Source organism: Petaurus breviceps, unplaced genomic scaffold (assembly GCF_028583685.1).
Source record: "Petaurus breviceps papuanus isolate PSGF00001 unplaced genomic scaffold, PetGlider_PUasm1.0 175, whole genome shotgun sequence".
In the NCBI taxonomy this organism is placed as follows: Eukaryota; Metazoa; Chordata; class Mammalia; order Diprotodontia; family Petauridae; genus Petaurus; species Petaurus breviceps.
The window spans coordinates 30,023,468-30,037,685 of NW_027185764.1; the positions used below are offsets into that span (position 1 = coordinate 30,023,468).

The 14,218-nt window shown below is 35.0% G+C and overlaps 1 protein-coding gene across 2 annotated transcripts in view; it reads right to left on the minus strand.

The window, feature by feature from the left end:
- Positions 1–14,218, minus strand: part of BDP1 (BDP1 general transcription factor IIIB subunit) — an 89,537-nt gene that overhangs the window by 14,749 nt on the left and 60,570 nt on the right. For both annotated transcript variants that reach the window (XM_069084992.1, XM_069084991.1), the window contains exons 25-33: positions 13,223–13,610; positions 9,534–9,653; positions 8,667–8,703; positions 8,103–8,186; positions 6,756–6,981; positions 6,115–6,272; positions 2,424–2,562; positions 1,639–1,807; positions 226–292 (exon numbers count right to left, since the gene is read on the minus strand). In XM_069084992.1, the coding sequence (XP_068941093.1) occupies positions 226–292; positions 1,639–1,807; positions 2,424–2,562; positions 6,115–6,272; positions 6,756–6,981; positions 8,103–8,186; positions 8,667–8,703; positions 9,534–9,653; positions 13,223–13,610 (1,388 nt within the window). The remainder of the gene's footprint in view (positions 1–225; positions 293–1,638; positions 1,808–2,423; positions 2,563–6,114; positions 6,273–6,755; positions 6,982–8,102; positions 8,187–8,666; positions 8,704–9,533; positions 9,654–13,222; positions 13,611–14,218) is intronic.

Below are 14,218 nucleotides of genomic sequence, written 5' to 3' on the forward strand. Positions count from 1 at the left end.
TGGGAACTTGCCTTTCCTTGGCATTACATTACACCTGGCCAAGTCACTTAACCCTGTCTGCCTCAGTTTCCTCACCCATAAAATGAGCTGGAGAAGGAAATGGCAAACCACTCCAGGATCTTTGTCAAAAAAAAAAAAACAACCCTCAAATGGTTTCATGAACAGTTGGGACACAACTGAAAAAACTGAACAATAAAAAAAAAGTTACAGAGAGTCATTACATACCTGCTGTGTTATCAGGGTTGATTACATTCTGCTGCTCAACTTCTGTAGCATTATTCAATATACACTGCTATAAAAATTCAAAATGAAAAATTATTTTAGGACACAACTGGACACATGACAAAATGAAAAGCCACTAGATTTGGATTCATGGAGTTATTTGAACTTAAAATATTTTAAAATGTTAAAAAATATAAAAATATTCTGTTTTGCCAATGTTTTCCATTTATTTAAGTGTGTGTCTATATATGTGCATACATATGAAGGGACTTAGGAGTGAAAGCTGAAGTGTTTTTACTCTAAGTATGATGACTAAATCACCCAAATGATTTCTATCCAATAAAGTAACTGAGATAATGGTCCTAAGCCTTCTCTCCTCTACACAGCAAGAGAAAAAAGTTATGTGGAGAAATAAACTCATCTCTCATCCAATCTCTGGGATATGGCCATTAGCCTTTGACAAATCACATTATTAAACTTATTATTAAATCACTTATTAAATTTAAATTAGTAAACACATAGAATGATCCTGGTGAAACAGAAAGGAAAAGACAGAGAAAGTGACAGATCAACCTGCACAGAAGTGCTTATCAATTTGTGACTGCTGGGAATTGTGTCACGGATAAGGTATGAGAGAAGTGAGATTCAGGTTCTCCCCTAACATACAGGGAGTAAGAAAGTAAAATCAGCATAAGTAAAGAGACAGAAGTAAAAATTTATATGAACTTAGTACATGTGTGAGTGTGTGATAATAGGTATGTTTTTCTATCAGCTGGCACATAATCTAAGCACTTCCAAAAATTTTGATAGGCTGCAAACTCAATTACCCAAAAGAAAAATCTTATTACAATGAATATCACTATAAAGAAGTGATGTTTTCCAAAGAGTTTTCCAAATTTTGGTAAGTGAACCCATAAATACAAAGAATTGGCTATAAGGTTGTTTTTTTTTAGAAAGCATAAAATGAGTGATCCTATACAACAAATGAGTATATAACCTTCAGCAAGCCTCCACACATTTAATAATCAATTTAAGAGAAACTGATTGTATGAAGTTCAGAATGAAAGGCAATTTAAGCATTTTTTCTATTTGTTCTTTTTAGCAGATATCTTTCAATTCTCAATTAAAATTTCCCAACCCAATTAAAATATCTCTCAAACAATCTAGCAAAGCCAAAAACTGACTTCAGATGTAAGGATTTAAAAGAGTAGTGTATGGCACCTCCATTCTGCCATTATTAGATCCAAAGCACTTGAATATAAAACAGATTACTAGAACTGACTGAACATATGCTGTTTCATTTCTAGGACCAAAAGATAAGAAATAGGTTCATATTTTAGCAAAATTCTATTATGTTAAATAATTTGGAGTTTGAAAGGAGTTCAGGATAAAAGGAGAGCCTAGATATTCTTTTACCTGGGCAAAGTGAGTCATTAATAAGTTGGGTCTACCATCATCATGGTTAGGAAATTCTCCTGTTGGAGTCTTAGTGAGATTACAGCTCATGTCATTTGAACTGGTTGTGGCTAGCATAGAGGGAGATATTATTCGAGAATCTTGAGATTCCTTGTCCTGGTTTTCTTCTCTGAAAGTAAAAAATATATATAAAAATAGTGTATAAAATCACAGAATTTTAGTACTATAAAGGCCTTGAGTAATCTAGTTTAATTCTCACATTTTAAACTGTTGAGAAAAATGAGGCTCATAAAAGTGCAGTGATTTTCCAAAGGTCATACAGCCACTGAGTGGCAAAGCCACGATTACAACTAAGGTTCCTTACTCACAGTTCAATGGCATTTCTGCTAGATGATAGATCACCACTTATTTTTATAGAACATCCAATTATTTATTTTTAGGTTAGAAAAACAGCATTTTCATCTATACTACAACTTAAAAAACTTATGTCATTTTACAAATATTGCTAATAATAGCTAGCTAGCATTTATTTAGCACTTTCAAATTTTCGAAGTACTCATCTGATCTTCATGACAACTCTGGGAGGCAGGTGCTACTGTCATTCCCATTTTACAGTTAAGGAAAGTGAGTCAGACAGAGGCCTAGTGACTTGCCCAGGGTTACACAGCTAGTAGGTGTCTGAGGCTGGATTTGAATTCAGGTCTTCCTGACAAGGTTCAATGCTCTATTTCCTGTACCCCTTAGTAGCCTACAGCATATAAATGGAATCCCCTCCTTTTGTTTACCTTTCTATTTGTTTGACTTCTTTGCCAGTGTCAATGCCTTCAAAGCTGTGCAGATCTGTCAGCATGCTAGCCTGCGCCATCTTTGATTTTAGGCTTCTATCTTCCAATACTGCTCCTTTGGAAGCTATACATTCTGTTTCTTTAAAAAAGAAAACAAGTCATTCAACATATTGTACAAGATAAGATGACTTACATTAAAACCACATTCTTGATTAAACTCCTACCAACCTAACTTACTCAATCAGGAGCTCTTCCAAAAACTGATGTTTTATTCACAAAGAGGAAAAAGAATGACAACAGCCAATCACAGTATTGAACTCTAAATCTAATTAATATATTGTGATATATATTGCTTGCTAAACAGTGTCTCACTGGTCCCAACCCAGTTTAAACAATTCCATTTTAAAAGCTACATGAAAAGGCCATCCCATAAGGAACACTGAAAACCATATTTAAAGGATAAAATTTTACATCTGTCTATATCACTTTAAGTGTGCTTATAAATCACTTAAACTTATTTATTCATATGATCTTTACAATAGCTCTATGAAATTATTATCCACCTTTTACAGGTTAATAAAACTAAGGCTCAGAGAAGACTTATTCTAGGTCTTACTACTCCATCTCTGGCATTCTCTTGACCACACTACCCTCTTAAAAGTAAAATGATCCATCCAAGATCTCCATTACTTAACATACCGTGTTTTCCCGATAATAAGACACTGTCTTATTATTATTTTTTTTGGACAGAAAAACACCAGAGGGCTTATTTTCAGGGGAGGGCTTATTTTAATGAACATTGACAGCAATTTTAATAAACAGGTAAATGTGAACAAAAAAATGTACCTTTATTCAATAAGCAAATCACTGGGGAAGAACAGGATGATGCACTCACTGCTGCAGCTCTGACTGGATGCAGCTCGGAGTGCGGCGTGCGTTTCACGGCGGGGGGAAGGTGCATACAGAGGGTACCGTAATGTAGCGTGTAGCGCAGGGGATCACCTTCACTACAGTAGCAATCTCAATAGGGCTTATTTTCGGGGGAGGGCTTATTTTAGAGGAATCTTACACAGTAAGGGGAGGGCTTATTTTCGGGATAGGTCTTATTATCGGGGAAACACGGTATCAAAAGAAAATAATATCTATATGTCTATTTTTATTTACAGTCTTAAAACTGTAATTAAGTGGTTTTCCTCACAAATCATCTTTGCTTTGTCAAAAATTCCATCTTTTAGAAGGTAAAAGTGATAAAGGCAGAATTGCTATTTTGGACATGATACTGAACAGTAAGAAGGATATTGCTGGCAAAATAGAAATTAACCATAAACTCAGGAAGAAGTGACTGAGACATCTTAAAAGATGTAGAGGAAAAAGCAAATTTCAAAGAACCTGGAGAATGGATAGGTAAGATGTGACAACCTAATTATTTCAACAAAGGAGGGTGGCTCAAAAGAAATTGGACGCATTTAAAAATAAAATGGTGATGACACAAACAAAAATGATTCAGATGAGGAACAAAAGAAGGAACTAATTAAAGAATCAGTCAATAAACAGACATTCATTAAGCACCTACTATGTTGCAGACACCACTAGGGATACAAAGGAAGTCAAAAGACAGTCCCTTCCCTCAAGGAGCTCATTTTCGAATGTAGAAGACAACATAAAAACAACTACATACAAACAGGCTTTAAACAAAATAAACTGGAAACAATGAAGAGAGGGAAGGCACTAGAATTAAGGGCTTCCTGTCAAAGATGGGATTTTAGCTGGTGCATGAAGGAGGTCAGGGAAATCAGGAGGCAGGGAGGAAGAGTATTCCAGGCACTGGAGACCACTAGTAAAAGTGCCAAGTCAGGAGGCAGAATGCCTTTGACGAGAATCAGCAAGAAGGTCAGTGTCAGTGGTCTGTCTGCATGGCAGAGAACGTGGAGGGAGAGAGAAGTAAGAGGTAAGATGAGGACAGGGAGGCAGGTTATGACTAACTCTGAATACTGGAGGATTTTCTATTTAATTTTTATGCCATTTTGAATTTATTTTTTATTATTTTATAAATAATTTTATATTTTAATCTGGGAAGCCAGGGTATTGGTTAAAGGGGACATGGGAAAGAGGACAGGAGATATAGTCAGTGCTTTAGGAAGATCACTTTGACAGCTGAGTAGAGGACAGACTGGAGTGAGGAGAGAATTGTGAAAAGTAGATCAAGCAGCAGGCTATAGCACAAAACCATTAGGTATCTGAGGAACAATCTGAACCCAGTTCTTCTGGATTCTAAGCTCAGGATTAGATCCCCTACCACAGCTGACTCTTAGGCTGAAGAAAATAAGATGAAATTTAATAGTGATAAATGCAAAGCCATAGAATGTAAGACTTAACAGGTATTTCTGACACCACCTATTTGAAACAGTACCTGACCAAGAATCCCTTTCAGAACATTAAAAGAGCCAAAAGAAGATCTATGTAAACTGATGCAAAATGAAGCAAGAATTACCAAGAAAAGAATACACACAACTAAACAATATAAATAGAAAGAATAAAGGAAGAAACTGAATGCTATGTAATTGTAATACTCACTTGGCCCTAAACAAAAGTGGAGAAAATACACCTCCTTCCCTACTTTGCAGAGCTACCGAATGACTAAGGAGGTAAACCACTACATATTGTTAGATACAGTTGATGTGTTGGTGTGTTTTGCTCAATTTTTTTTTTCTTTTAAAATATTAAGGAAGGCTTGTTGGGTAAGGGGCAAGAAGAAGGACATATACTTGTAAATTAAGATGACATAAAATCAAAAGATTTTGTTCCAAGTTGATTCCGCGGACCCTCATGTGGCATATTCCCCCCATCCTCTCACCACCCTGGATGGCCTCTTCTGCTCTAGCTTGTTAAGGTCCTGCCTTAAAGATGGTACCCAGAATTGAACAAAATACTCTCCAGGACAGCTGATATCTATGATTGCCCTCATTCTGAACACCATCTACGTTTCTCTTAATATACCTAGGACTGAAAGAAGTGAACAGTCTATGTGGGAGATGTGACTATATGAAAAGGACTTTGGAGTCTGTGAACTACAAACTTCATAGGAGTGAAAAAGTTAAAACAGGGGCAACTAGGTGGCGCAGTGAATAGTCAGGAGGACCTGAGTTTAAATCTGGCCTCAGACACTTAACACAAAACTAGCCGTGTGACCTTGGGCAAGTCACTTAACCCCAATTGCCCTCCAAAAAGCAAAAAGAAAAAGAAAAAGTTAAAGTAGTAGACAAAGAAGCTAAAGTCATATAAGGCTACATTAAAAGAAAGAGATAATCCCACTGAATTCTATAATGGTCAAATCCTATCTAGAATATTATGGTCAGTTCTGGATACGATATTTTAGCAAAGACATTGATAAGTCAGAATGTGTCCAGGGGAATGTGACCAAGATGGGGATGAAACTAGAAACCAGGACAAACAAGAATTAAGAACCCAGGAATTGTTAGCCCCCAAAAAAGATTTAGGAGGAAACAAATGCCTTTAAATATGTGAAAGCCTATAAATGAAAGACTGAAGTTTAAACTAAAGCCAATAGGTAGAAAGTTAGAAAAACAGATTCCCACCAGATATAATATTACATTTCAAATATTGAAATGCCATAACTTCAAACATGGGACTCCATCTCCTACCAAAAAAACACCAAACCCACAACACTCACCACTCTGAATGTCAATCTGCTGATCCACAGTTGCAGGAAGACTAGTAACTTTCCGGCGAACATGTCTCTCTTTTCCAAGTATTTTACTGAGGTTTGGCTTAGGTTTAGGAAATCTGCTTCTTGTTCTCAAAGAGGTTGTCTTTTTAGAAGACTGGTCACTACAGAAAAGAGAAAGAAAAACACAAATTAACTACAGATCTTTCATAAATGTCCCTATATCTTACTGCACTATAAGCACATTAATCTTATTAATCTAAAAGAGTTAATTAATTTCCAAACGTAAAACACACTAGCAAGGAGCAACAGGTAAGGGAGAAAGTTTGGTTCAATGTTCATAAAATATTCTAACTACTTTAGAGAAGTTTAAATAAATTTCAGCACAGGTTCCAATATACTATGATATATCATCAATGTGAAATGTTAAGAACAAGGAACCAATGTGTTTTTTTTTTCAAAATTAAAAAACTAGTATGATCAATACTCATTTTGATTTGTATTTTATCTTAAATATGCCCCAATACAATGATGCATTAAAGCAATTAATTTAAAATTGTGTTGTTAAATGACAATGTAATTTACATTTATTTTATACTACCAGTAAAAAGAACCTAAATATACAAAGAAAAACCCATGAAATTAACCTGGAAGGTGTAGAATTTTCCTTTTTTTGCCCAGGTATATTCATTTCTCTTCCAGCATTTTGCTCCCCTAATATACTCTTATTTTCATCCAGTGTTGTAAGCAATGTACTAGGGACCGGTGAAGAAAGCACTTGAGGTTCAAGAAGTACCCTGTGGTCAAAGGTCTCTGGATTAGAAGTGGAAATATGGCTCCTTAAGTCATCTTCAGAAAGCACACACACTATTCCTATTGTATGAAAACAGAAAAAAGGAGAGTGATAAGGAGATTTTCAAATGAATTAATTTATTCATAACCAATAATTCCATATGATTTGTTAGTCCTCTATAATGAAGAATTAATTACATTTAAAGATATAACCTTAACAATTTTTATACAATGAAGCTTTAATATAGCCTAGTATTAGCAGAACAAAAATATATTCTGGTGAGACTGGTTTCTAAGGAATCCTTCATGCTGCCCATAACAAAATCCTACTTAGATGGATTTCAAGATGGATATCTATTTAAATAACAAATGTGTTATTTAGTCTATGGCAGACTAAATAACTTCATGAGATAATCCAATGCTACGTTAATTTAATGAATCTGTGAAGAACTCGGCCTTTATATGCTCTCAGGAACCCAGGAAGTATTATAATAAATTTGCAAGAAAAAATAATCCATCTTTATTTAAATTAGCCTTTTTAAAAATGAATAAACATCCTGAGAGTTTACAATGAAAAGCACAGAGTCCAGGAGTCAGAAAATTCAGGGTTTTCATCCCAGCTCTTCCACTGGCTGTATGATCTTACTCAAATCCCCAAATCTCTTTGGGCCTGGGGGTGCACATCCATAATATCAGGTTAGCTGAGATGATCTGTGTGGTATTCTCCAGCTCTAGAATTCTCTACTTCTAGGAATTCATTAATTAAGGAAATTAAGCGCATCCAAGTATGTAGATATATTGTGGTTATATATACCTTGCGGGTACTTAATTATAAAGAATGGCATGGAACTGGGCCAAGATGATTATGATGACAGAAAGATCTGAGCAAAGATGTGTTGTATGTAGAGAGACAGCCTTCTTCCAGAATGGGCAGACATCACATTCAAAAGAAGTGCTATTATTAAATATGCTGGTTAATATATTTGTGGCTCGTGACTCTATAGGAGATACATACTACTGAAAAACTACTGTGTATTACTAGTAGAGAAACAACTCAAAATACATCCTACTGATAATGTCTTAGTAGTAAAAATGATTTTGATGTGTAAAAGACTATAATTTCATTTTCAGTTAAAATGGCAGAATAGGTTTTTTTGAAGTTCTTTCTTTTTTTTCTTCCAAAATACATATCTTGTTCTTACCTTCAGTGCTTGTCTCTGACTGCAACATCTGATTTCCCATTGTAAGTAAAGCTATGGCAGCTTCTGTGCTTCCATCACTGATACCTATAAACCAATTTACCCAATTTTGAATAAAAGAATCATGGTAGAAATCAAAGTGTATTTAAATTCACTTTTTAGAGAATCTACTTGGAAGATATTCTCCCCCTTCTTTATTGTACTACTGTCAACATCTTACAAAGAAACACTAGAAATATCAAAATGAGACCCTGAATTATTTGATCAGTTTAATCCATTACTGAAAGTTATTATACTCCTTTGAAAAGAAATCTCTTGATAGTATCAAATGACTACCTGCTATGACAATATCCTTTCATCTATGTTAAAAACATTCCAGATATGCAGTAGGTCACCCACTTGACTATCAGAAAAGAAAAACATACAATTCTTCTAAAAGAAAAAGAATTCATCCATCAATATGGTCCTTTGATTCAGTCCTCTAAAGAGTCCTTCACCAACTACCACCATCATTCAATCACTGAATTTATCAACGATTACTTAAACAGTTTTCTTATTAAAAGTTACCTGTTTCTTCTTTAGGATATTCAACTGTAGCAATTTCCTGAAAAAGAGGGAAAAAATGTGAACTAAGAATTAGATCGGCACCTTATCTACAGTACAATGTGCCATTAGGCATTTGGCTGCCTTCTGATAAACAAAAAAAGAAAATTAAGCTTTAGAATTATCATTATTAAAGAAATAAAAAGTAGAAAAAAGCAAAACTATTCACTATTCCTACTTTTCCTCTTTCTTTGTACCCATGCTCTAGCTACGGTCACAAATGAAACTTCTTTACACCTTATCATTTGTGTTTTTCCTTCTTCATCATCATAAGCCTCTTAGGACATCTCTCATGTCAGCTACAACCTAAATAAAAACAAGTCTAAAAACCTCCCTTTTGAAAGGGCAGATAGGTTGACATATATACTAATATAAAATGAATGTTACAAAGTCTAGAAATACAAATTAAAACCCATAACTCCAAGTCTTTAATGAATAAGATTAATGTAAAACAATTAATGCGACTTCCAAAAGGCCTGGAAATAAGTATATTCTGAATACTTACTAAATTGGTATTCATTTAATACAAAGAATTAAAGGATTATTGAAATATTGGGGAAAGGGAGCCTCATTTAAGTAGATCAGAGTGATGAATGCAAGTGATACAATTTGAACTAGAACTGGCCAGGTAAGTACCACAGTGGGATTACAAAGAAACCTGCATGCAGTACCTACTCATATCATATGCCTAATTTTCACTGGTATTATTAGTCTCAATTTTACATGTCATTAACTATTGTTTGCATATAGATTACCCATCACAATACTACTCCAGTTATTTCTGAGTGCCAATAAATGAATTAAAGGTAACAAAGTGAAGTGTATACTTACAACTGAGGCATTCAAATTTTGTTCCTGATTGAGTCCTTCATTTGACACACTTACATCAGGAAGGAGATGTTCAGCAATAGTAATACATGGTAAATCTGGGACATTCACAGAAATTTCAAGCTATAGAAATGAAAACATTTTATCATTTCATCTCGAAGTCTACAAAAATTTAACAATACTAAACTTGACAACTTCATGTTCAACTTGAAAATTTAATTTAACCTCTTCTCAAGTACTTACTTAGGTGCTGGAGGTGATAGAAAGTATGTAAGGATATAACAGAGCTTAATGCACCAAATACCACTATAAACTACCAATAGGTAAGTGATATGAATGTAAAAGGGTCATATTATAAGCAATTAAATTTCTTTCAATTAAATTAACTAAATTAAAAGACAATGGAACAAGAAACCTTTCAGAATTATAGCTGGGAGAGAATTCATAACCAAATGAAGAATAAAAGACATCACAAAAGATCAAACAGATAATTTTGATTAAATAAGTTCAAAAGTTTTGCACAAACAAAATCAAGGTAATAGAAGAAATTGTAAAGTAGGAAAAATAAACCTTCTATCAGATATCTCTGATTAAAGGTCTGATAAGCAGCATATATAAGGAAAAGACAAATATAACACTAAGAGCAATTGCCCAAAGGATAAATGGTCAAAAGGATCTGAAGAGTTGTCTATGGAAGAAACTACCAACAATTGTATGAAAAATTATCATGATCCCTAGTAATAAAAGAAATGCTACTTTTAAAAACTCTCAGATAACATCTTCCAAACCACTAAATTAGTCAAAATGATAAAAAGCAGAAATGGAGGCTTTAGGAAGGTGTTTGAAGGGGCCATAGGAAGAAAGTCATATGAATATACCATTGGCAAAGCTGTTTAATGTTCCAACAATTCTGGAAAAAACTTGGAATTGTGCAAGAAAAGTCACTAACGTGTTCAAACCCCTTCAATGCCACTACTAGACTGATCTACTGAATCAGCATCAACTGAATAAACTGTGGTATATGGAGATAATGGAATATTACTGAACTCTAAGAAATGATGACTTGGAATCAGAAAAATAGGGGCTCACTAAAAAAGAATGGAGAAAAGCAGAATCAAGAGAATACTATACAAAATTATTTTCATAATGTAAATAAAAATTATATCAAACAAAGCTGAATGTCATGGAGGGCAGATGACACAACACACTTTTCTTCTCTGATTAGAGATTAGGGCAATTATGGGTACATTGTGATTCATATATTGTTAGATATGGTCCCTAATTAGGGCAGTTAGTTACAAAGGAGGGGTACAAGGTAGGGATATTTTTGGAAAAATGACTGTGGTTAAATACAAAAACAAAACCCAAAAAACAAATGATCAATAAAACTTTTCTTTTTAAAATTCATAGCTTGGTACACAGATGCAACATATACAGAAAATCAAACGTTTACCAACCTAAACCAATGTGCCATACTCATAATTAAAGGATTGAAAGATTATAATCTTTACTTAACATTAGCGATAGTGCAATGGCCAATAAGAAAATTTCCTTATGATTACCGATAGTCTTACCTAAACTTAAGTCCCTGACACCTTATTCCCTCTTTTTTTCTCTGCATAAAGGTGTTTATTGCTGTCCTATTTCGTTATCCAAGGAAAAACTGGAAACAGCTAGTTTGGGGAATAGCTGAACAAACTGTGGGATATCAAGGTAATGGAGTTACATCACCATAAAGAAATTCAAATTTGAGGACTATAAAGCAAAATGCTAAAAACTCATATGAAATAATGCAAAGTTTTTTAAAAAGCACAACTAGAGCTATTTTTTTTTTTACATACTGACTACAACTACACCTTATTCTCTTTTGCCAACATTTTCTGATCCTACTCTCTAACCACTTTTTCTCCTCAATTTTTCTACAAGCTGTGTGGCCTTTTGGATGGCAGCTGTATTGGGAATGTAGAACAGAACGAGATTCCCTCAGGGGTCTGTCTACCTTGGATGCTCTCTTCCCATTAACGTGATGTCTCTACAGACCATCTGACCTAATAATTAAAAGTAAAAATATCAGCATACTGAATTAAGTGCTAGACCTAGACAAGTCATGTAAATTCTCTGTGCCTCAGCTTTCTTACTTACCTAGAAAATGGGTATAAACCCTTTGCTATTTTCTTAACCAAGGTGTTTTGAAGCTAAAATGAAATAAAAATTGAAGGTACTTTTTTTTTTAATTAAGCATTTTATAAAACACAGGGCACAGTAACATCAATTATACAAGATGTCTGGAGAATAGGGTATTCTGGATAATAAAGGTTAGCTTTTTATTTGTTTGTTTCAACCCTTTTTGATGAATTAAGTAAAATATATTATACATTTGTATGCCCTATGGAATGGGCATGGAACACAAATGAAACCTTTCTTTCATGACAATCACTAGGAGAAATTGCTATTCACATCCTAGGATAGCAGAATAATTCTATCCAGTCTGCGGGGTATACATACCCTAAAATTTCTTTTCCTGCTGTCAGGTAACTAATTTTCATTTACCGTTCTCTCAAAAAGAAGCCTGAGCACAGAATGTGTACCTGATGAATTCCCATCAAGTGTTATATAGCTATGTTTTAGCAAAATTAATTACTAAGTAAAAGGCCAAATTACCCGGTAATTTTTTTTACCCTTCAGCATGAATCCTCTTCTCCAACTTTATTGGTGTCCTCTGAATTTTTGGCAGCACTCAAAAAGATTCTTTTATTTAGCATCACTAACCACTTTAATCTCCTTCCTAATTAGCTTTAGCCTTCTTCCTAATTACTTTCCAGCTATTTTCTTTCTTTTTTTTTTGCTTTTTGGAGGGCAACTGGGGTTAAGTGACTTGCCCAAGGTCACAGGGCTAGTAAGTGTTAAGTGTCTGAGGCCAGATTTGAACTCAGGTCCTCCTGATTACAGGGCTGGTGCTCTATTCACTGTGCCACCTAGCTGCCATTTCCAGCCATTTTCAAGCTTCTGTGCTTTAACTTTCTAGGGTACCTTTGAGACCGATTATTTCTGCTAATGACTGGTGAAGGCATGCTGCATTATTACTACTATGGACTTCAATGATACTCAGTCTCTTGAGCTATTCCTTTACTTCTGGTCAGACCCCAGGACTAAATGATGTCAGTTTATTATACTGTCATTGCTACCATCAAAACTTGGCCATGTTTCTTAGGCCTCTGGAGTTCTAACAGTCTTTAAAATCAGTGGCTCAGGAATTCTTCACTCCAACCCCTGGGTCCTGAGATGTCTGTGGCTAGCTCAAGAGGACAAAGTGGTGAGACCCACGTTTACTGAAGGAAATAAAAAAATATGATCACACTGGGCCCAACTATCCTCCAACCAATGGACTCCAAAAAATAATGACAATCACCCACACGGGTATTTTACATAACACAGCTACACCAGAGAGCTTTGAGACCCCCATGTGTGAACAGCTGTTCCTCCTCCCCACTCTTCTCATGATCTATTGTTATTATTGTGCTTGGCCCACAGAGCTGAGCAGTGCATACTTCTTTCTTACTTTTATGGATTTAATTAGCCTGAGGCAACTTAAAGTTGTTTTAAATCCTATGACCAAAAGAAGAAAATGTCACATTAAAACAAAACAAAACTCAGCAACGACACAATGTCAGGGAATCAAAAACTTTGCATACCTCTTCCATAGTTTCCTCAATCTGGGCAGAAACAGGTTCTGGTGACCGAAGTCCAATAGGTACAAACACTGGTGCCTTGTTGACTTCTTCTGGTGCAAGGTGGTAATTTTCTTCCTCATATTCAGACTCAAGGTCTTCTATATCCTCCTCATTCTCTTCCTGAGAAGCTCGGAGTGTCACCAGCACTGCCTTTGAGGTCTTAGGTTCCCTCTTTGAAATCCTGCCACGGACACGTTTGGACCCACGTCCTTTGGTGAAATTCTGTTTAGACTTCCGCTGCATTCTCCTATCAGTATTATCCACCTCACATTCAGAGGCTGAGGAAGTAACTATTCTTCGACTCAGAGTATTTTTCAGACAACCTGGTTCTTTTGATTGTTGCATATACCTAAAAAGTCATTTTAAAAAAGATTGTGGTCAGTAGAGACAAACAACTTTTTAGGGAAGTTTCATTAACAATATTATTGCTTTATTAACAATAAAGGCCACTAACATTAAGTGTAAGTTTGAGTCATTACAACAAAAATTATCACTACCCATTTTAAAGGGTTATTTCCTTGAAGGATTTTAATTCAGTTGGTCAGAACTTCCTATTATTATTCTATATTTAGCAATAAATTCAATTTTTGATCAACCACATGTGACAACCCATAGCACAGCTTTCATCCTGAGCTAGCTTCTCCTTTCCATCCAAATGGAAAATGGAACAGGTAATTATTTAAGAAAAGAGGAGAAATAAAAGTAAAGAGTCATTAATCTTAAGGAACTGGTGAACAGAAAAAAAGCCTGTACTTTTTTTTTAATTCATAAGGGGGCTATTCCAGTCTAATCTCTGTAACAGAAGAGGGTAAAAGAAGCTAAAACGCTGGCAGAGGTGTATCTGAGTGAGTGGCTTCCCGATTCACTCATCAGAATGTGCCAGGAGAATGCACCTGGGACACTTCTTTCCATTTCCCCATCCCCATACCAATACTATCTATTCTCCTTAGTTTCACC